This window comes from Poromitra crassiceps (genome assembly GCF_964638095.1).
Source record: "Poromitra crassiceps genome assembly, contig: HAP1_SCAFFOLD_706, whole genome shotgun sequence".
Classification (NCBI taxonomy): Eukaryota; Metazoa; Chordata; class Actinopteri; order Beryciformes; family Melamphaidae; genus Poromitra; species Poromitra crassiceps.
Genome location: NW_028151702.1, coordinates 55,534 through 78,110, shown reverse-complemented (window position 1 = coordinate 78,110; position 22,577 = coordinate 55,534). Strand labels below are relative to the sequence as shown.

At 46.5% G+C, this 22,577-nt stretch overlaps 1 protein-coding gene and 1 pseudogene across 2 annotated transcripts in view; one reads left to right on the top strand and one right to left on the bottom strand.

Moving 5' to 3' along the window:
- Positions 1 to 217: 217 nt before the first annotated feature.
- The window catches only part of LOC310771495 (intermembrane lipid transfer protein VPS13C-like), a gene marked incomplete at both ends in the record, with an annotated part of 76,363 nt that continues 54,003 nt past the window's right edge, over positions 218 to 22,577 (top strand). Inside the window, 19 exons of the mRNA XM_083664094.1 lie at positions 218 to 318; positions 589 to 731; positions 2,141 to 2,333; positions 3,270 to 3,384; positions 4,726 to 4,862; positions 7,642 to 7,768; positions 8,656 to 8,773; positions 11,365 to 11,497; positions 11,845 to 11,920; positions 12,176 to 12,276; positions 12,669 to 12,822; positions 13,571 to 13,644; positions 14,326 to 14,385; positions 14,652 to 14,811; positions 15,592 to 15,708; positions 16,130 to 16,233; positions 17,369 to 17,536; positions 17,866 to 17,901; positions 21,941 to 22,245. Of these exons, the coding sequence (XP_083520220.1) occupies positions 218 to 318; positions 589 to 731; positions 2,141 to 2,333; positions 3,270 to 3,384; positions 4,726 to 4,862; positions 7,642 to 7,768; positions 8,656 to 8,773; positions 11,365 to 11,497; positions 11,845 to 11,920; positions 12,176 to 12,276; positions 12,669 to 12,822; positions 13,571 to 13,644; positions 14,326 to 14,385; positions 14,652 to 14,811; positions 15,592 to 15,708; positions 16,130 to 16,233; positions 17,369 to 17,536; positions 17,866 to 17,901; positions 21,941 to 22,245 (2,422 nt within the window). The remainder of the gene's footprint in view (positions 319 to 588; positions 732 to 2,140; positions 2,334 to 3,269; positions 3,385 to 4,725; positions 4,863 to 7,641; positions 7,769 to 8,655; positions 8,774 to 11,364; positions 11,498 to 11,844; positions 11,921 to 12,175; positions 12,277 to 12,668; positions 12,823 to 13,570; positions 13,645 to 14,325; positions 14,386 to 14,651; positions 14,812 to 15,591; positions 15,709 to 16,129; positions 16,234 to 17,368; positions 17,537 to 17,865; positions 17,902 to 21,940; positions 22,246 to 22,577) is intronic.
- LOC310771494 (casein kinase II subunit beta pseudogene) lies at positions 5,878 to 6,558 on the bottom strand (annotated as a pseudogene). Its single transcript has one exon. The product of its transcript is annotated as a casein kinase II subunit beta pseudogene (transcript).

Genomic DNA, 22,577 nt, shown 5'->3' with positions numbered 1-22,577 from the left:
TTTTAACAAATTTTTGTCAGTTTACTGTGTTTCTTTGTCACTTTGTCATATTTTGTCATGTTTAACTTTTGACCAAAAAAAGACAAAACAAAAAGTACCAAAAAATGACAAAGCGAGTCAATAAGGTTTAGGCTTTGATGGGTTCGTGTTAGACGGGTTAGGTGAGATGAAGTGTCTGCAGATCCAGTCGGAGCTGAAGATGTCCTCTGGTCTTCAGGTGCAGGTCTGGACGAGCTGATGACCTCAGATGAGAAGACCAAGCTCTACACCGCCATCGGATACAGCGGCAGCTCGCACAACCTAGCCTTACCCAAGCAGGTAGAGAGCAGCTTGGAATAATAATGAAACAATGAGAAATTAACCTGCTATTGGGAGTTTTCAGATTTGTCACATAAAAAAACATAACATAAAATGTCATCGTCCTTTAAAACATCTTCCAAACAGCAAATAATGTAACTGTTAAAACGGTTTTCTTCCAATTTGAACACATTGATGAATCCTCCTCTTTCAAAAAGAAAAGCTTTCTGTAGAAAGCTAGAATGGCACATGGCTATGGCAGTACATTCCTTATCGCCTTATGTTCTCCAGTATGTAGCTGTCATCGTCACCTTCAAGCTGATCCGGACATCCATCACGGTCAGAGAGGAGCCAAACGTTCCAGAGATCCTGAAGGTCCAGATGATCGACCTGAGCACCACCATCTCCCAGAGACCGGGAGCCCAGGCCATCAAGTAAGCCCCGCCCCCTCACCCTCCTCATCAGCCTCTTCTTCTGGGCGATTGTCCGCTTTCCTCGAATGTAAAAAAAGATATACCGAGTCAACTTCTGGCTTGGTCAGATGTTCCTCCAGACACAGTTGGCCGTGTCTGCGGGTGAGAACCCACTGGGGTATGAGTCTTGGGCCCTGTTTACATGGCGACGCTCCCTGCATAAAACGGGAAACTTTTTGAGCGTTAGTGCCTTTCTTTTACACGGTGACGGTGTTATTGGGGGGTGAAAACGCCAAAATCTGAAAACAGGTCCCAGAGTGGAATTCTTGAAAACGCTGCCCCCTTACTGTCGCTGTGTAAAGTGGAGAAACACTATTCAGGTGATGACACAGCCCCCCTTCACCATGTTACACAATGGTAGGCAATAGGAACAATGAACTAGCCCAATACAGCCTTATGGCACAGGCATAATGAGTCGCATTGACATTCAACAAACATGATAACGATTTGCTAAAAACACAATCTGCGTTAAGTCCCCCGCTACTAACGTCGCACATAGCCTATTAATCACTGTCTCCTGCATTGAATAATTGACAACAACTCACTGTCTGCGATGCATTTCCTCAACTGAAGTCCCAATTGTGCTCAGGTCTTTTTTATGTTGCTTTACTCTGTTTTTATTCGGTAATCCAATCTGGAGCATGATCTGGAGCAGTTTATTAGGCTACCATTTGTGACTTCTGTGTCAGACGCGTGGAAAATGCAAACTTTAATCACAAAGCTAAATCAAGCCCGTTAGAAACAGACAGAATAGGGGAAGCTAGGCATTTTTACCTTCAAAATAAAAGCCGTATTTTATAACTGGGTAAATAAAAATCAGGGTCGTCGTGTCGACTCACTGCGTGTTAAAATTGACTTTTAGTTGTCTGTGTTCTATATGTCTTCTGTGTATTTCAGATCACACACAAATAAGACTATTAGTTTATTTAATTACCATTATTGTGAAGGTTTTAACCAGAAGTTTCAATGTTATTCTGGCTCACTTGACACTTTTGCGGCTTCAGTCAGCCTGACAGTCTGCACGCAAATCGTTATCACACCAGCTGTGTGTAAATGCGAAATAAAAGGTGAGGACGCAACGCTAGTTTGCCGTTTTATGCAGAGACGGTTGTCGTCTAAACACGGCCTTGGTCGCTGCACCAGCCCTGTTTGGGGGGAAGGGGATCTCTTTTTTGGACTGTTTTTGTGATTTCTTGGTCCGTTTTTGTAAACTGAAGCTGCCAGATGGATGAGTTTGCTTCACATTCTGTTTCACAAACGAGAATTTGTGGAACAATGCCGCCCCCGTCTGGCGGAGTCAGGCTACCGTTTTTGTCGTTTTTTGGTCCGTTTAGCATGTCTCCTGAAGTGTGTGTGTGTCTCTCTCTCAGGGTGGAAGCGGCTCTGGAGCACTGGTACGTGACTGGTCTGCAGCAGCAGGGGGAGGTGCCATCACTCATCGCTTCGGTGGGAGACTCCACCTCCTCTCTTCTCAACGTGCTGTTTGAGCTGAACCCAGAGGACAGCGCCGCCGACCAGCTGCTGCGCGTCCACTCCCAGCCTGTGGAGATCATCTACGACGCTGTAAACACACACACACACACACACACACACACACACACACACACACACACACACACACACACACACACACACACACAATTTCAAACTTACCGTTACCGTTTGGTCAGGCTGCTTCACAAGCTAGAGAAGAATCTGAACAAAATACACACCAAACTTTGCTACCACTTTGTATGAAGCCAATGTCTATTATACATTGTAGTCATATTGTACTTATAACACATTATAATGCCATCATAACCCCATAATAAGTAGTTATAATCATGCATAGACTGTTATAATGTCTTATGTATGTATACTTACTTATGTATGTATACTTACTCTACGTATTTTGTATTTTGCTACTTAGACATTCTACTTATTTTTTGCTTCTATCGCATTTACTACTGTTTTTCTATGCTATGTTGTGTTCTGCTTAATTTGCTTAATATTGCATTTACTACTGTTTATTTTATGCTATGTGTGTTCTGTGAGCGAGCTACTGTCTCTTGTCCCAATTTCCCCCCGGGGATCATTAAAGTCTTTCTGATTCTGATTCTGATTCTGATATAACATTATAAACAATCTGTTATAAAGTGTTTGATTACCACTTAAATCAAAACGCTTTATAACAGATAATGTTATAAATATTTGACAAAAATATTGTCTTGGCAAAGACAGTTTGTTGATTTGGTGATTCCAAAACCCCAATGTAAAACCGTCACCGCAGGAACGGTTGAAACTTTACATTACACTGTAATGTTTGTAACACGTGTAAAGTGTGTGTATGTTTGTGTGTAATGTGTGTAACGCGTGTGTAATATGTGTGTTGACACGTCGATTAGTTCATGCAACCCCTAGTGTGTAACCTGTAGTGTACCTGTGTGTAACGTTTGTGTAACGTGTGTGTAATATGTTTGTGTCACTTGTGTGTAACGTGTGTAAATGTGTGTCTCTTAGCTGACAGTGAACAGCGTGGTGGAGTTCTTTCAGACGGAGAAGGGCGTGGACCTGGAGATGCTGACCTCGGCAACGCTGTCCAAGCTGGAGGAGATCAAGGAGAAGACTGCCACCGGTCAGTTCATGTCACAGCTGTGTGTGTGTGTCTGTGTGCGTCTGTGTGCGTCTGTGTGTGTGTGTGTGTGTGTGTGTCTGTGTGTGTTAGTCATTTTTTAAATGATTTTTTGTTTCATTTTAATTTTTCCATTCCGTTTAGTACAGTATGGATGCGTGCAATTCTTGGAGTAGGTATGGATTTTACTCAGGCTACAGATTTGGCTCGCCCACCGGATGTGCACAGCTTGGGGTCCACAACGGGGCCTAACCCCGACCCTGACTGTGATTCATATTTTTCATGTCTATCATGTCTGATAACATCAGTAGCTTAGCGTTAGCTTGTTAGCTAATCTAAAGCTGTCGGCCATTTTTCCCACGTTAATCCCGCCACGTACAGCCAATCATGGGTTAGGGGAATGTCTAGGGGGATGTAGTGTCCTCTAGAGAGAGAGTGGCGTCAGCGGAGGACCAAAATGCAAGACTCATTAGCCAATGAACAGCCAGGAATGGGTCTCGCGCTACTTTTGCATGCTAAAATAAAGCTGATAATATACCATTTTCAAGCGGGGGAAAAACCCTTTGAGTACAACACAAACTATATTGTCTATTTTGCTGCAACTCGACAGTGCTGCTTAATCCAGAACCTTACTTCCTTTACTTCCTGGAACCCTTGAGAGTAAAAAACTGGTCCATTAGAGTGAATGGAGATGTCGGGACTCTTCTATCTACATGGCTCTGGGGGGATGTGCGTGGTGGTAGGGGGCGTGATCAGTAAGGGGGCGGGGCTAGGGAAAATGGGCCATAGCTAGGATTTGGAAGGTCGTAGAGAGTCAGGGTTCAAGGGTTGGGTCGAGGGAGTGGATAGGGGACTCTGGGAGGTGGGAAGGATCGTGGTGAGGGAGGGGGGAGGGGGTGGGGCTAGGTCATAGAGTCGAGGTTCGAGTGGTGTGTAGGGGGACTGGTTGAGGAGATGTGGGTGGTTTTTGGCGGTAGGGGTTGGACCATCTTCCACTTGTTACCTAAAGTGCCATAAGGCTGAATCCCCACCACACCTTTGTGCTGTGGGCTTCAAGGTAATTTGTGCTTGCATGAGTCTGGACAGACATGGATGTAGATTGTAGACTGCTGACTCGTTGGTGGAGGCATACAACCACGATGCGGTATTTCTAGTTTGTCCTTTTAGTATGTCCTTTTTTTGTCTCTTCAGTATGTCCTCTTTTTTTCCGTTTTAATGCCTCTCTCTTTGTCCATTTAGTACGTCTCCTGCACACCAGTCTGGCAATTAAAGCTGTGTGTGTGTGTGTGTGTGTGTGTGTGCGTGCGTGCGTGTGCGTGCGTGCGTGTGTGTGTGTGTGTACAGGTCTGTCTCACATCATAGAGACCAGGAAGGTGCTGGACTTGACGATCCACCTGAAACCATCCTACCTGCTGCTGCCTCACTCTGGCTTCTACCAGGCCAACCAGCACCTGCTCTGTATCGACTTCGGCTCCTTACAGGTGTCTCTTTCTCTCTCTCTCTCTCTCTCTCTCTCTCTCTCTCTCTCTCTCTCTCTCTGTCTCTCTCTCCCTCTGTCTCTCCCTCTGTCTTTCTGTCTCTCTCTCTCTCTCTCTGTCTTTCTCTCTCTCTCTCTCTCTCTGTCTTTCTGTCTCTCTCTCTGTCTCTCTCTCTCTCTGTCTCTCTCTCTCTTTCTCTCTCTCCCTCTGCAGGTGCATTTCCATCCACCTGTTTTTATGTGCATTTCGACATAACACATTAGAAAGGGTTGGTGGAAACGGCAAAATACGGAAACAAAAAAAATCCTCAATTTAGATTTAAAAAAAAAAGCTTGCTTGAGGTGGTGTTTGAGAACTTATTCACTTTCCACACCCACTGGCCAAAAGGGGGCGTTGCAATGGGCGTGTTCAGTCACAAAAAGGCCCCTAACTCACGGACTAACTAAACAGTTAGTGGTTAACGCTAGTTAGGTCATCGGTAGTCTCTTAGAACAGACGAGTTGACTTCCACAATTTTCAAATGCTTCCGCCATACCGTCTGTAATACGTGGGGGAGAAGCATGCACCAACCGGAATGGGAAGCAGAAAGGCGGGTCTTCCGCTCATTAGTCCAATCAGAATTTTTTTTCGTGGACACACGTGTCGTGATTGGTCGGATTTTGTCGAACTTCCTTCCAGTCTGAAGGTTTCTTTCCCAACTTCCTTGTGCATGTTCTGGGGGTGTAACGTACAGACTGTATAGCTGCATTCGCTGGATGTAGATGAGACAGTCTGTTTTAAGAGACTAGGTCATCGGCCTCGGACAAACTGATTAACTTTCCACGCCCACTGGCCGAAAGGAGGCGTGGCAATGGGGGTAGTAACATGCCATGGCGGAGGTATGCACAGTTTTGTAATGTTATATTCTTCATGCTATGCTATGCTATAGTTTTTTCCTGCTTTTTTCTATGCAAAATGTTGTAGTCGGGTAAAGGGGAAAGTTGGATTCATAAATCAGGGAAAGGGTACCGAAGCTGTGCTAGCGTGTGGCACTGACAGGGGCAGGGCCCGGGCCCTTGGCGCTGTTTGCTGCCTGCAGCTGGAGCTGGTAGGCCTTGGGGTGGATCTTGAAGCCGTACAGCCTCGGGACAAACTGCTCGCTGGGCCTCTTGGGCCGGTACCCGGGGTGAACCATGAACAGCATGTGTGGGAATCCAGTGCCAAAATAGGCTCCGTCGGTGTTCTGGTGCCTGGACGATTTGGGCGTGTAGACGTCCATGCACTTGGGGCAGTACAGCTTCACCATGGCCTGTCCCGGGACGTCCGACAGGCCGACGGGCAGCATAGGCTGATCCTCGCAGTAGACCCGGGGGCAATGTCCGAAGCCTCCCTGCTGGTACTTCTCCAGCATCTGTGCGATGCCCGGGTTGGTGAGGATGTAGCGTGCGTGGACCAGGCCGTACAGCGTCTCAGCCGCCTGCTGGGTCAACTCTCTCTGGCTGGGCGTCTCCTCGACCTCCTCGTCTGGTTCCAGCTCCTGGACATGACGCAGGGCCTGGCGGTAGAGGGGAACCTGCTCATTGAGCCCGGTCAGATTGAACCTGTCCTCGATGTAGGTTTCATCCACCTCGCAGAAGAACTCGTTCCCCCTCAGCGCACAGAACCAGGAGATCCACGACACCTCTTCTTCTTCAGAACTGCTGTTCTCCGGAGACTCCATAGAATGTGACATAATATTCAGCTGTGTCACATGGTGTCAAGATCAGGATGCAGGGAAGGAGTTATGACATCGCTGATGATGTCACAATACCTATGGCATCATCAGTGTCTGTCATAGATCACTGATGGCGTCACAATTGCTCGAGTGGAATCACTAATGGCATAGTCTATGACATCGCTGATGATGTCACAATGTCTATGACATCATTAAAAAGCAGTAGAAACAAACAGTACAGCTTTAAAAATGTATCAAAGAGACAATAACCAAACCCTGAAAGACACGAAACACAACACTAGACAGCCTTCAACAAAAGCAATCCGGCCGATACAAAAACACACCACCACGAGGACTGACATGTTATTTACATTCATTCTCAAATACACTGCTACCGCCTGCGCTAGGACGCGTCATCAGTGATGTTATCTGGGGTCGTAAGGTGTTTCGGGTCTGTCATACATCATACACCCTCGCCCAGTAGACCCAGCCGAGGCCAATTAAGACCCCGACTCGCGTCCCAGAAGCCGCTCACGGATCAGCCTTACTACTCTGTCTGCAACGTTGCCCGCGGGAGGGGTAAAAGAGAACCCAATCCGCTGCAATAGAGCTAGTGCTACGCCGCAGTATTGGCCCTTCGGTGCATGGAGGATCTAGGCTCTGTGGGTTACTCCCGGCCGTGCTCCTCCTTCGTCTCACCAGACCCTCCCGGGGTAAAGGCAATCCAGAGGCTGAGAGGATACCTCAAGGACGCCTCAAGAGGGCCTGTGCGCTGCACGTCATTTACCTGCGTCGAGCACCTCGCTCTAGCCTGAAGGACCCCAGGCCGCGCCGATCTTGCGCAGATTTACAGACCTTTCCTTTGCTTGACAATATTGTACACAAGCCAGCTTTTGATTTTTTAAGCTGTTGACTATCTGATCTTTATTATGCAAAGGTAACCTGTTCCAGTTGGATTCATAGTGTTTATGTCCCGTGCGTGCGTGCGTGCGTCTCTGTGTGTGTGCGTGTGTGTGTGTGTGTGTGTGTGTGTGTGCGTGTGTGCGCGTGCGTGTGTGTGTGTTTGCGTGCGTGTGCGTGTGTGTGTAGTTGAGCAGTGTGCAGCAGAGCAGCCAGCAGGTCTCCTCTCCCTCCTCACTGGAGGAGATCATGGAGCGAGCGTACGAGAGGTACAGCCTGCAGCTAAGCAGTGTGCAGCTGCTGTACAGCACGTCAGGTACACACAACACACACACACACAACACAACACAACACACACACGCACGGGTGTGTACTGTGTAAGGAATGTACTGCCATTGTACCACTGTTAGTTTGGCATCCATGTGTCCTTCTAGCTCTCTGCACAGAGCTTTTATTTTGAAAGAGCTATAAATAAAAACTACAAAGATAAATAGATAGACAGAGCTTTTATTTTGAAAGAGACGGGGTTCAGACAGTGGATTTTGAAGGGGGGGAAATCATGTTATACTACAGCTGCTGTCTAATTTGTCATAACCTTTGACACAAGGCCCAAACAACAACAATCACTAAATGCAACGTCTGCAGTATCAAAATAAAGGCTGCTGCATCGACCACTGGATCTGTTTTAATCTTACTGATATTGGCCATAGTCTTCTAAATCCAATCTGTAAATGTGAACCTTGTTTCACACAGTTTTGAGCTGGATGTGAGAACAGACCAGTCTTGCTTGTTTTGCTACATTTAGCAGCATTCAAACAATATTTAAATTGACATTCAAGACATATTTTTCCCGTCCCGCTCACAGGATCAATAGTAGAATTGACTTGTTAAAGGCACAATCCGTAATTCAAAATTGATGGCCCCTTTGGGGCAAAGTTATATTTGAAAATGAATCATTTGCTTTGCGTAAAGTCCTTGAAAAAGAAAAAAACAGCGCTTGAAAAAGTCCTTGAAAGTTCTTGGATTTCATCTTGTAATGTCTGTATGACTCCTGAAGAGTTATAAATAAAAACTATAAAGATTAAGAGATACAGTATACACAGAGCTTTTATTTTGAAAGATATATAAATAAAAACCATAAAGATAAAGAGATATACACAGAGCTTTTATTTTGAATCCTGAATTTTCCGTGTGTGTGTGCAGGAGAGGCCTGGAAGACTGCTCGGCTGCAGGGTTCCTCTGTACAGCACATCCTTCAGCCAATGGACTTCAACCTCCAGCTGGCCAAGTGCATGGTGGAGAAAGACGCCCGAATGGCCAGGTACTGTCTGACCCTCTCTGACCCCCTCTGACCCACTCTGACCCACCCGCTCTGACCCTCTCTGACCCCCTCTGACCCTCTCTGACCCCTCTCTGACCCACTCTGACCCACTCTGACCCACTCTGACCCTCTCTGACCCCCTCTGACCCCCTCTGACCCTCTCTGACCCCTCTCTGACCCACTCTGACCCACTCTGACCCACTCTGACCCTCTCTGACCCTCTCTGACCCCTCTCTGACCCACTCTGACCCACTCTGACCCACTCTGACCCTCTCTGACCCCCTCTGACCCCTCTCTGACCCACTCTGACCCTCTCTGACCCATGACCCCTCTCTGACCCACTCTGACCCTCTCTGACCCACTCTGACCCACTCTGACCCACTCTGACCCACTCTGACCCACTCTGACCCTCTCTGACCCTCTCTGACACGTGGGTTTTACCCATGGTTTTCCACGGCCACGCCCACTTAGGAGACCTGAATCTATAGAGAGCCACACAAACGAGTCCGGAAAACATCGATGCGAACACTTCCAGTTCTTCACTGTTTTCGCCTATGGGATTTTTGAATGGGTTTTTGGCGCGATGCTTCTAATGAGGTCTCTGGGCAACGCAAGCTTATTCAAACGTGAACCAGTGTTTAGTAATATCATCTTCACACATGAGGACCACTTTCATGAGTTTTTAAGCTTTTACGTGCCGTTAACACGTTCACTGCCGTGGACGAGATATCTCGTCAAGCAGAAACCAACGGTTGACTGCCGTGGACGAGATATCTCGTCCAACATTTTTTTTTTTTTTTTTTGACGCTGGGACGTGGATCTAACCCTTTTACATCTCCTATAAAAATATGAGAGCCACCGAACGTGTACAACCCATTCCACCGACCCACTAAGTGGCGACAGTGCTCTCCAGAGTAGAAAAAGCCGAGTCAAAACTGCAGGGGAAAGCGCGAGGAAACCATTCTCATACTGTAGAATGGTTTGGCGAAAACGCTTTCGGTGGCGCACAACGGTGGGGGGTTCCAAAAATAGACTGGGTGCACACTTTGAAACACGCAGCATAAATAAGCCCAGAATCGCAAAAGCTTCATCAAAGCTCTCAACCGAAACCCCAAGAAACGAGCGAGCCCATCCAGACTCGCCCGACGAGGGGCAGCCAGGCAGCAGACAGGCAGCAGCAACTCGCTTGTGACACACCCGCTGCAGAGCAAAGGAGGGAGGAGGAGAACGCCTACGGAGGGAGGAGTTTGAAGGTGAGGGGGGTTTCCTGCTGTTATGGAGGAAATTACTGTTCAAAACTATTGTTTAGATGTCTGACGTCTTACTAATGCCAAAAATAAATGGTTAAAGTGACTGTTCTATCGAATTTCACAAAAAGCCATTTATCTCAGCTTAAATTTTCAGACGCTGAAACCATGCTGTATTCAACTGCTAATGCCTCCATAACTACTAACTCTACAAACTAACTCTTTTAGACAGAGAAAGCACACATTCTATTAGTTCTTTTGAGATATTTTGTATTCACAAAATCCTAGCAGAAAATAATCCTCGGCTCTTGAAAGATGAGCCAGAATCCTCAAAAAAAAACCTTGGCAGAAGCTACCTACAGTAAAAAAAAAACTGCTGGCAGTGAATGTGTTAAAAGGACGGCTAGCTAGCAAACGGCTAAATGAGACTACACTGTTGAGTCGACGGGGATATTATATGTCAATAACGTCATCACTTCAAAGGACGAACACGGAAATTCTCTTTCCCTCACCTGGTTCAGCCCGGGGTAATCAGTGCACAGCAGCGCACACATCAACAACACTCCAGGTTGAGTGGTGATGTGACGTGGAAGCCTATGCGACACTGTGTGTAGTTTTGGATTAGCTTAGCACAAGCTTTTTACTTCTAGGGCTCGCATTTACGCTTCAAAACTCATGAAAGTGGTCCTCATGTGTGAAGATTATCCAGCTGAACACTGGTTCACGTTTGATTAATCTTGCGTTGCCCAGAGACCTTATTTGAAGCATCGCGGCAAAAACCCATTCAAAAATCCCATAGACAGAAACAGTGAAGAACCAGGAAGTTCGGGACTTTCGCGTTCCGACTACAAAAATACGTCATCCTTGGGGCTCTCTATTGGAGTCAATGGGAGGAGTGAACGTGATCTCAGATTATGACAGATTCTTTCGCCCCCATAGTCATCAATATTCGGTCCGTTTTCCGAAGCCACATTATCTTCTGAACAATAAATGTTCTTCCATCTCGCCTTCTTCTCATGTGTCTGACATGCTGCCTCACTGCAGTGTGACTGTTTACATTGTGGGATTAACAAAAGTTTATGATACTTTGAAGCGTTAACTTTTTTTAAATGATTATTACCATTTTGAGGATTTTTTTTAAATAATAAAAGTGGTCCTCATTTGTGAAGATTATCTTGCTGAACACAAAGGTCTCAGTTTTCATAAACCTTATTTCAAGAAATTAACCCAAATCCTCATACAGAAATGCCATGACTTCCTGACAAGGGAACCAGCGCAATGGTTTCTGTCAGACACAGCTGCCTGTTGATTGGCTGTTGGTGGTCATGTGACTTCCCCCTCCAGGTTCAAGGTGTCAGGAGAGCTTCCTCTGCTACATGTGAAGATCTCCGACCAGAAGATCCAGGGTGTGCTCGAGCTGGTGGACAGCATCCCCCTGCCTCGCATAGGCTCCGCCCCCTCCACGCCCACTGCCAAGGTACGCATGGTTCAGTCCATACAGGCTCCTCCCCAACCGCCAAGGTATGCCTGGTTCTGTACACACAGGCTCCACCCCCTCTATCCCCACTGCCACAGTGTTGCAGACAGACAGGCTTCACAATGCAAAAACTTAAATCTTAGCAAGTGGGGGGGGGGGGGATGTATAGTATTTAGTACAATAAGTTGAATACATAGGCAGAATTGCCTTAACCCACTCGAAAATAATTTAGCTTATTTAATTTTTTTGTCTTGATTTTAGTCAATTTAATCTTGTTTTGAGAAGAACAAAAATGAACATTCACTGAGAGAATGTCTCTGATGTTTGAACCTGTGCTTCTCCTGCAGGTCCTGCCTCTGGCGCCGGAGGTCCAGTCCCGCATGCTCAGCCTCCCCCCCGCCCTCCTGGGCGCCATGGACACAGGTGGGTGCTGATTGGCGCTAGACTGTCTGCATGCCTGTGATATACACACACAGTATATAATTGTATTGAATCACATAGTATGTTTTATTTATCCTTTTTGGGGGTCAGTTCTTAGGTAATAATTTTTTCAGTTTAGTGTCTTTTTTTGTTGGTTTGTCTTTGTCAAACTCTTTGTCTTTTTTCAGTTGAGTGGGTTTTTCATCAGTGTTTGTGTCAGTTTGTGTCATGTTCTTGACTAATGTGTTTGTCTGTCAGATTCAGATGAAGACACCAGTGAGAGGTCCATGGACGACGAGCAGCAGAGATCAGCGCTGGAGGAGCTCATCGACCTGCACTTCAAGTTCGAAGTCAAGTCGGTGCGTCGGTTCACTGTGTGTGTCGGTGTGGGTGTGTGTGTGTGTGGGTGTGGGTGTCGGTGTGGGTGTGGGTGTGGGTGTGTGTGACCTCAAGTCTACCACCTCATCACTACAAAAGTTGAAATCTTATCAAGTGAAAAGTCTTAAAAGACGTTTAAACTGACTAAAAATTCAAATAAGCAAAATTATCTGCCAATGGAATTGTGAAATTCAGCTATGCAAGATCATCTCTACTCAATATTTCACTTTTTGTACCAAATACAAGATATCTTCACTTGATAAGATTTCACTTTTTGCAGTGTATTCAACCAGGAAAGATCTAATCTGTGTGTGTGTGTCTGTCTGTCTGTCTGTCTGTCTGTCTGTCTGTCTGTCTGTCTGTCTGTCTGCAGGTTCGGCTGGAGCTCACCCGGCAGGCCTGTGAGGAGCAGAGCCTGCTGACCCTCAGCGTGTCTCAGCTGGGAGCCGAGGGCCAGCTGAGAACCTACGACATGAACCTCACAGCCTACCTGCACCATGTGGGCCTGGACTACTGTGACACACCAGGTACACACACACACACACAGACACACCTACACACACACACTAGGGGTTGCACGCCTTCTGATTTTTTCAAGTCAACGTTTCTATCAATAAAGTCCATCAAGACACTGATCAATTTTTACAGATCCACCGTTGAGAGCCTCCTCACAGGGAACATAATGGCTTGGTATGGAAGCTGTTCCATAGATGACCGTACTCTTATTGACAGAGTAGTGAGAACAGCTCAGAGGATCATTGGTGCTGATCTGCCTTCAGTAAGAGGCATCTATATTAAAAGGTGCCGTGACAGAGCCCTGAAAATAATCAGGGACCCCAGTCACCCTGGCAACGGTCTCATCACCCAGCTACCTTCAGGTAGACGCTACCGCTGAGAGCGCTGCCCTGACAGAACAACAAAGCACAAGGTTCCTACAAGTAGGCTGGTAAACAGCTTCTTCCCAGAGGCGGTACGATTCCTAAATAAATGAGTAGCACCAGTGCACTTTATCTTATACCTTATTGTTTGAAGTAGTTTGTTGTTTTTATTACTCTATTTTACTCTATCTTTTATATCTTTTATTTATAACTAAAGTCGAGTCGACATCAGCCAGTCATCACGTGGTGCAGTGTTGATAAAAAAAATTTAAATAAAAAGTGTGTCTCGTTGATGACGTTAGCAGCTTGCGACGCATTAGGCATGGGAGGAAAGTACACATAAAGTCAATTACTTTATGACTCTGTAAAGCACTTTGAATTGCCTCTGTGTCTGCAGACAGCCGGCCTCTGCACCTGGTGCGCTCTTCAGACCAGCAGGGCTCAGACCTGCTCAAGGTGACCTTCATCAGGGTGAGGACTTCAACTGCTCTTTCAGGCTCAACTGTTACCCAGCATGCAATGAAGTGTGTTTATCTATATAGCCGACAAGCATGTCTCACAGGATGAAGTTAGTGTGTTTATCTATATAGCATCACTATATATTATATCATATATATATATATCACAATATATTTATCACTGTAAACTCCTCTGAGACAAGTCGAGTCACGAGCCCTGAAAATGACAGTCCGATTTGACTGGACTACAACACTGAAATCATCACCTGTCAGCAAAGATCAGACAGTCGGATGATGTGGTACAGCCAGGGATGAAAAACACAAGAGTTGAAAAACAGTCTGCCTGTCTGTCTGTCTGTCTGTCTGTCTGTCTGTCTGTCTGTCTGTCTGTCTGCCTGTCTGTCTGTCTGTCTGTCTGTCTGTCTGTCTGACTGTCTGTCTGTCTGTCTGTCTGTCTGTCTGTCTGTCTGTCTGACTGTCTGTCTGTCTGTCTGTCTGTCTGTCTGTCTGCCTGTCTGTCTGTCTGTCTGTCTGTCTGTCTGTCTGTCTGTCTGTCTGTCTGACTGTCTGTCTGTCTGTCTGTCTGTCTGACTGTCTGTCTGTCTGTCTGTCTGTCTGTCTGTCTGTCTGACTGTCTGTCTGCCTGTCTGTCTGTCTGTCTGTCTGTCTGACTGTGTCCCTCCCTCTCCCACAGGCGGACTCGGCCGGTCCGAGCTTCCAGACTCTGTTCGACAACACAGAGCAAAAACTGAAGGTGGGTGATGTGTTTCCATAGCAGCAGATGAACTGAGTTAAATAAGCTTCATAACGTGTTAGCTTCAGCTTGAGGAGGGAGACCAGTCTGACGGATAAGTGCCACTGAGCATGAAAAATGCTGCATGTTTTACTTTAACTATGAGCTGGTTTTAGTTAAATATCCGTATAGATTTGATTCAGACCTGGGTGGATCTTGTTAGACCTAGGTAGATCTTGTTAGACCTGTTGGACCTGGTTAGACCTGGTTGCTGTGTGTCGTCCCAGGTTGAGTTCTCCTCCCTGGATGTCCTCCTCCACACCAGAGCCTTGCTGTCCACCTTCAGCTTCCTGAGCAGCGTGGTGCCTCCTCAGCTCGCGGCGGCACGGGACAGAGAGGCTGGGGAAGGGGCCAAGCAGCCAGAGCGGGCCGGAGCGGGCCGGACAGGTCAGAACACACCAGCTCCACACCGCTAACTTTAATAGCCCATAACAGTAATCAGTCCCTCCAGGACTTTTTTCTGATTGTTGCGATCAAAAATGGAGTTTCGCGTGATTTTTTGGAGGGGATAGGGACGGGGGGAATTGCCGGGAAATTGATTTTTTTTCTATCTAATGGCAACTTTTCTCAAAAATTTCAATTTTTGTGGTAAAATTGCGGGAACTGGAAAAAATTACAAGTTGAGGAACCTGTTGTCATTTTTGCTGAAAGAATCACAGGTATTTTGAAACATTTGCAAGGTTGGTTGAATTTGCATTAATTATTGTGGTTGCAAAATGTCAATTTCCTGGAGGAAGTGAGTAGTGGATACTCAGGACTTTACTCTGATCACTTTGAACACCTTGCAAGCTTGAACACCCAATGTGCAGTAACCTGTATCACCTACCCCTCTCCAGCTTGTCACCAAACTATACTTGGTTGTCACCTAGTCTATTCCCAAGTGTCACTGGGCAGGGGGAGCCAGGGGTTTCGGTTCAAGTATACATACTACTGCATGCGCTGGGACGCGTCATCATTGATGTTAACTGGGGTCGTGGGGTGTTTCGGGTCTGTCAACATCATACACCCTCGCCCAGTAGACCCAGCCGATTACGACCCCGACCCGCGTCCCAGAAGCAGCCGCTCACGGATCAGCCTTCCTACTCTGTCTGCAACGTTGCCCGCGGAAGGGTTGATCCAATAAATTCTGATTCTGATCATTATAAGGTGTCCTGGTCTCTCCTGCAGTGTCTAAAGGCTCGGCAGACGGCAGCGTGTTCAGCTTCAAGCTGTTCGCCATGTTGGGATGTTTCCATGTGGAAGTCTGTGACGACCGCCGCAGCATCGCCGACATCAGAGTCCAAGGTACCAACTTTGTTTTTTTATTTCCCAATGCAAAATCTAAAATACATGTTTTTCCTCTTACTTGTAGTGCGATTTATCCATCTAGATCATTTTGGTGTGAGTTGCCATGTTTGAGAAATGTCTGCCATAAAGATCTCTGCCTTCTCTCCAATACACAAGCAGCTAGCGGGTGTACTGTAGTTTGGTCGAAACAAAATAGTTCCTACATGAAACTGCTCACAACAAGACATTGCTGTTGAGTTTTTCCCCCCAAAAAAGTGCTTTGAGCACGACAAGCTGAAACTCATCCAGTTCCATTGTATTGGAGAGAAGGCTGACATCTCTACGGCCGATATCTCCATATGTGTTTTAGATTTTTGGGTGAATGGTCCCTTTATAACACTCACACAGTGAATTGTGAATGAATGAAACCTGTCTGCAGGTATCGACGCCTCAGTCCTGGTCCGCTCTAAAGAGACGGAGGTGTTTGCTCGCCTCAGAGACATCGTGGTCACGGATGTCGACCCCAACACCATTCACAAAAAGGTACAAATCCATCTCGTCTTCATATTCATTTGATCTGAAATTATATTGTTTTGTTCCCATGTTAGATGTTCATAATAATAATAACATATATTTATTATTATTATTATTATTATTATTATTATTATTATTATTATCTGTATTGTTATTGGCTGGGTTTCCCAAAAGCTTCTTTGCGCTAAGAAGCTAATTCAACCCTTCTTAAGGCCCCCTTAAGAAGCAAAGTGTTTCCCAATTGCTTCTTTACGAAGGCATGCGTTTCCCAAAAGCTTCTTAGCGCTAAGAAGCTTCTTTGACCCTTCTTAAGGCTCCCATAAGAAGCCAACGAAGCCAACGTGTTTCCCGATTGCTTCTTAGCCTAAAATTATCTTCCAATTATCTTCCGTTAAGAAGGCTGCGTTTCCCAAAAGCTTCTTAGCGCTAAGATGATCTTTCGTTAAGAAGGTTTTGTAAGAAGGGTCTGGGGCATTCTTAACACCTTCTTAATGACAAAACACTGGCAGATCCAGCCGCGTCAGGCAAAAGGAGATACTTGTGTCCACTGTTCCTCTTGTGTTTTTCCCTTTTTCCTTTCTTTCATGGACCCTTTAGTGTTTAAAATTAGGGAACACTTGAAAATCTCCCCTGTATGTATGGTTACTTGTGTTTTAAATGTTTTACCGTAGGCTATATTCCTCTAATCAGAATGGATTCCTTTTATAATGTTGTGGATTTATATAGCACCTTTCACAGAACCCAAGGTTGCTTAAATTCTGTAGTGTTTCTCTGTTTTGTTGTATGCTGTGTATATAAAGCAATTTGAACTGCAGTCCATGTCTGAAATAAATAATGTTTAATAAAGTTTAACATGACCATGATTAGGTTATTCTACAACAGTGTTTCTCAACCACTGAGTCGTGGCCCACTGCTGGGCTCAGAGTGCCATCTAGTGAGCCGCTCCAGTTAAGATGCTTCTTAAGAGCCTTCTATTTTTTTTATTTTTCTCTTCTGTTAAGAAGGCGTTTGGGAAACACTTCTTTGGAGCCTTCTTAACTCCTTAAGAAGCTTCTTAACTCTTAAGAAGCTTCTTTGTTGGGAAACTCAGCCATTATCAGTGCTGTTGATTGTAGTTGAGAGTAGTTCCTCTTCTCTCCTCCAGGCGGTGTCCATCATGGGCGAGGAGGTGTTCAGCTTCAAGTTGCGTCTGTTTCCCGGGGCGACGGAGGGGCGGGGCTACAGCGACATGTCGGCGTTGGACGGAGCGGTGACGCTGCGTCTGGGCTGCATCAGGATCCTCTACCGCCACGCCTTCCTCATGTCACTGCTGGTGAGCGACCGCTCAGAGACTAGTTTGCTGTTTTGTATCCTGATACAGCTCCCTAGTCTCTGATGATTTCACAATATAATTATTCAGCTTGTATGGAGGGAATATACTTCTGCTTGTCTGTCTCTCATTTAGCTTCACAGGATTGCTGTTCTCATGTTGTTAGATCTATCTGAACGGAAGCTTGTTGTGATGTCTTCAGTACACTAAGCTTAATGTTAAACCTGGTCTCCACCCTGAGCTGTTCTGAGCTGAATGTGGAAGCTGTGTTTCTATATGTCTCTGTCTTCTTCTTTCTCATGTCTTCTCTGAATGTGTCTCGTTCTCTCTAGGCTTGGTTTAGCTGTCAGTATCCACCAGCTGATGAGGTACAGCAGGTCACGGCATGCAGCTCTGATCTGCATTCAATCTGTTTGCTTTGCAGCTTGACCCAGTGGCTCCACTGCCCCTCACACCACACCTAAGCCTGGGGAGATACCTTACCACTGTCCCTCACACCACACCTAAGCCTGGGGGGAGATACTGTACCACTGCCCCTCACACCACACCTAAGCCTGGGGAGATACCTTACCACTGCCCCCCACACCACACCTAAGCCTGGGGGGAGATACTGTACCACTGCCCCTCACACCACACCTAAGCCTGGGGAGATACTGTACCACTGCCCCTCACACCACACCTAAGCCTGGGGAGATACTGTACCACTGCCCCTCACACCACACCTAAGCCTGGGGAGATACTGTACCACTGCCCCTCACACCACACCTAAGCCTGGGGAGATACCTTACCACTGCCCCTAACACCACACCTAAGCCTGGGGAGATACTGTACCACTGCCCCTCACACCACACCTAAGCCTGGGGAGATACTGTACCACTGCCCCTCACACCACACCTAAGCCTGGGGAGATACCTTACCACTGCCCCTAACACCACACCTAAGCCTGGGGAGATACTGTACCACTGCCCCTCACACCACACCTAAGCCTGGGGAGATACCTTACCACTGCCCCTCACACCATACCTAAGCCTGGGGGGAGATACCTTACCACTGCCCCTCACACCACACCTAAGCCTGGGGGGAGATACCTTACCACTGCCCCTCACACCACACCTGGGGAGATACTGTACCACTGCCCCCCACACCACACCTAAGCCTGGGGAGATACTGTACCACTGCCCCTCACACCACACCTAAGCCTGGGGAGATACCTTACCACTGCCCCTAACACCACACCTAAGCCTGGGGGGAGATACCTTACCACTGCCCCTCACACCACACCTAAGCCTGGGGAGATACTGTACCACTGCCCCTCACACCACACCTAAGCCTGGGGAGATACTGTATCACTGCCCCTCACAACACACCTAAGCCTGGGGGAGATACTGTACCACTGCCCCCCACACCACACCTAAGCCTGGGGAGATACTGTACCACTGCCCCTCACACCACACCTAAGCCTGGGGAGATACTGTACCACTGCCCCCCACACCACACCTAAGCCTGGGGAGATACTGTACCACTGCCCCTCACACCACACCTAAGCCTGGGGAGATACTGTACCACTGCCCCCCACACCACACCTAAGCCTGGGGAGATACCTTACCACTGCTCCTAACACCACACCTAAGCCTGGGGAGATACCTTACCACTGCCCCTAACACCACACCTAAGCCTGGGGAGATACCTTACCACTGCCCCCCACACCACACCTAAGCCTGGGGAGATACCTTACCACTGCCCCTAACACCACACCTAAGCCTGGGGAGATACCTTACCACTGCCCCCCACACCACACCTAAGCCTGGGGGGAGATACCTTACCACTGCCCCTCACACAACACCTAACTTCACACCAGAATCGTATCCGAGGTGAAAGCCTCGTCTCGCAGTGGCAGTTTCATTTTGGCGTCCTTGTTAATAGGGGAAACCGTTGACTCCGGCCACATCGTCTCGCATCCTGCATCCAGAGTTTCGGTGTCGGGTCTATTTTTTGATGCAGCAGCTGCGTTGCAGCTCGGCGAGTCAATACAAGTTGTGGAGCAAACTGCCCCACATCTAAGGCTGGGGGAGATATTGTACTATGTGACAGCTAGCATGTGGATCCTGCATCCGTTCAAAGACACTTAATAAGAAGGAAAAGACATCACTCACGTCACATCGTTCGAATTCTCGATACCTTGATTTATTTATTTATTTATCTTGATTTTCACTGGGGTCTGTACTGTACCAAACAAGCATGTTCCCTTATGTCTGGACAATGTAGGCCGGAGCATCTCTGTAGCTCCACAATACTCGATGTAGTTAGCTAATCTAGCTCTTTAACCAAACTGTTATTTTGCTTAGATGATATTTCATATTTACATTGCAGGCATTTAGTCAGCTCTCTTAACCAGACTCTTTTAGTAGAATTGACTTCTTCAAGCAGCCTGACTGCATGTCTTGTTTGACTTGAACAGCGTTCTGGACAGCAGACCCGGGTCTCAGCATTCGCAAATACTTTGGTGTGTTTGTTTTAACCTACCTGGAGCAGCAGGTGGGTGGAGTTGACCACATCAGGACAAGTTATCAGTGGCAGTAAAGTCTTTCAAATAAAACTTTCAAATACTCTTAAACTTTCTGCCACCTGTTGTGTGCCCTGCACCACAGAACCTGAATGGATAGAACGTCCTTCCACTGTTTGTCATGGTCATTTGTCTAGAATGGCGATTATGGAATTTTAAGTGTTATTACCATGGAGACAATACGAGTCTGGACATTAAAGGGATAGTTCTGGTTTTTGGAACCCTAGCCCTATTTGCTACTTACCAATGATGTTGATTGGTAGATTCCTTTCTCAGGACACAATCAATGCTGTTCCTCTTCCTCATACTATCTCTAGACACTTAGCCGCCATCAAACCAATACAAGGTCAATGGGGTCATGCTGTTGTCTGTGCAACCTGACTGAGGCTCACTGAAATGTACTTTGTGTGCACTGTGGAGAGTTCTGTGGTTCCACCCCACCCACCTGGGACTCCAGGAAGGTCAAAACAAACGCCAACGGTGTGTTTGACACCAGTCTGACAGGCTCCAGTCTGGAATGTATAACGACATATTAGGGCCACCGTAGGTAAAGAAATCAAATAAAATACGGAGAAGTCAGAAATGTGTGTGTGTTTGTACTTGTTTTGTCAAGGAACCACATCGCTTCACTTTGCAATATTGGATTGCAAATGTATAACTTTATAATCTCGGAAAATATTCAACCCCCCCCTCAATTTACGACTTTAATCTAGGAAAGTATGAGGTTTTTTTCTGAAATATTACCCCCCCCTCTTCCAGCGCCATTATCGATTATTTATCTATTTATTTATTTATTTATTTATTTATTTATTTATTTATTTATTTATTTATACCTACAGTGGCCCTAACACGCCGTCGTAGGAATGGTTTGCCTCAGCACGAATGAAGGAATGCTTTTCATGCACAACATGTAACGTTCAGACTCACTCTCTCCATAAGTGCTATGCAGCTGTCACTCAACTGCCATCTTAACCCTCTGATTACCCCCCCCCCCCACACCAACCACCTCCCCTCCCCACTCCCACATAACGGCGTGTGTGAATTCACTTCCTTGAAAAATGGAGTCAAGTGTTCACATTTCCATCGGCCGCCCAGATTGTATTTTATTTGTTAATTTATGGAGTTACCTTTGTGTCTTTATCATGCAGTCAACCAGAATAGGTTTGAGAGCAAAGCTATCAACACTGCAATCGTTTTATTGCAAGTAAAATACATTTGTGTTAAGAAATACATGTTTGCTTTGCTTTACTTTTTAAGCAATTATAACATCACAGATTGTTAACCAAAGCAATCTAAATGCAGCAGTTGAAACATAACATTTTGTCTATTATTAAGACAGAAGTTATGTGTAAACATACTTGCACATTGATTTGAAACCTCACTCTCTCCTTTACTAACTTTGGATGTTGACAAGCTGTCACTCCGATCCAGACTGGCCAATAGAGACGTGTCTTACATCTTTCAGCCTAGGTCCCGCCCACCAGATTCAGCTCAACAGCAAGTAACACTTTTGGATTCGCAATTTTTTTTTAAAGTCACATTAATACATTTTTAATCACAAAATTAGATTTGCAACAAAAGAAAAACAGTGTGGAATGTTTTGCTCTCGACCCTATTCTGTTTGACTGCATGATAAAGACACAAAAAGTAACCCCATGTTTAGTTTGCATGATGCCAGTTCTTCCGGGCAGTGAGCTCACTCGTCACATGACTCTCCCTCCCTCTAATTACATCACTTCCTCCCGTCATGACTGACTTCCTGTACGGGTTCATTGATGCGGCGGTGCGTCTCGCTCGCTCTGCCAGTTCTCCTCGCTCACCGCTCGCTCCGTTCGCCCCCTCAGACGTTCGTGGACAACTTCCAGACGGCGAAGGAGGCTCTGAGTGCAGCGACGGCCCAGGCGGCGGAGAAGGCAGCGTCCAGCGTCAGAGACTTGGCCCAGAAGAGCTTCCGTCTGTCCATGGACATCAGGCTGAAGGCCCCGCTCATCCTCATCCCCCAGTCCTCCGTCTCCCTGGACGCCCTGGTGGTGGACCTGGGTCTGATCACGCTGGGGAACAGCTTCTCTCTGCTGCCCGCTGAAGGCTTCCCTCTGCCCGCCGTGCTGGAGAAGATGGAGGTCAAGCTGACCCAGCTCAAGCTGTCCAGGTACCACACCACCAGTGTTGGGTTAGGGTCGTTACTCAAATAAGTCATATATTAGACGTTACACATTACTTTAAAAAAAAGTAATGCCTTACTTAATTACTCCCTGGAGAAAGTAATTTGTTAACTACTTGTTACATTACCTTTGTGTTACTCCACAACATCGCCTGAGATGCATTGTCACCTAATTGCCAGTTAACGATATAACATGAAACCTTACATATGCCCATATCAGCACAAATCCCTATCCTAATAAGGACATACACAACATCTCACTCCTCTCCGTTCCTCCAGCTCATCCAATCTAGTTATGTTGTGTAATCCAGTTGTTTTGC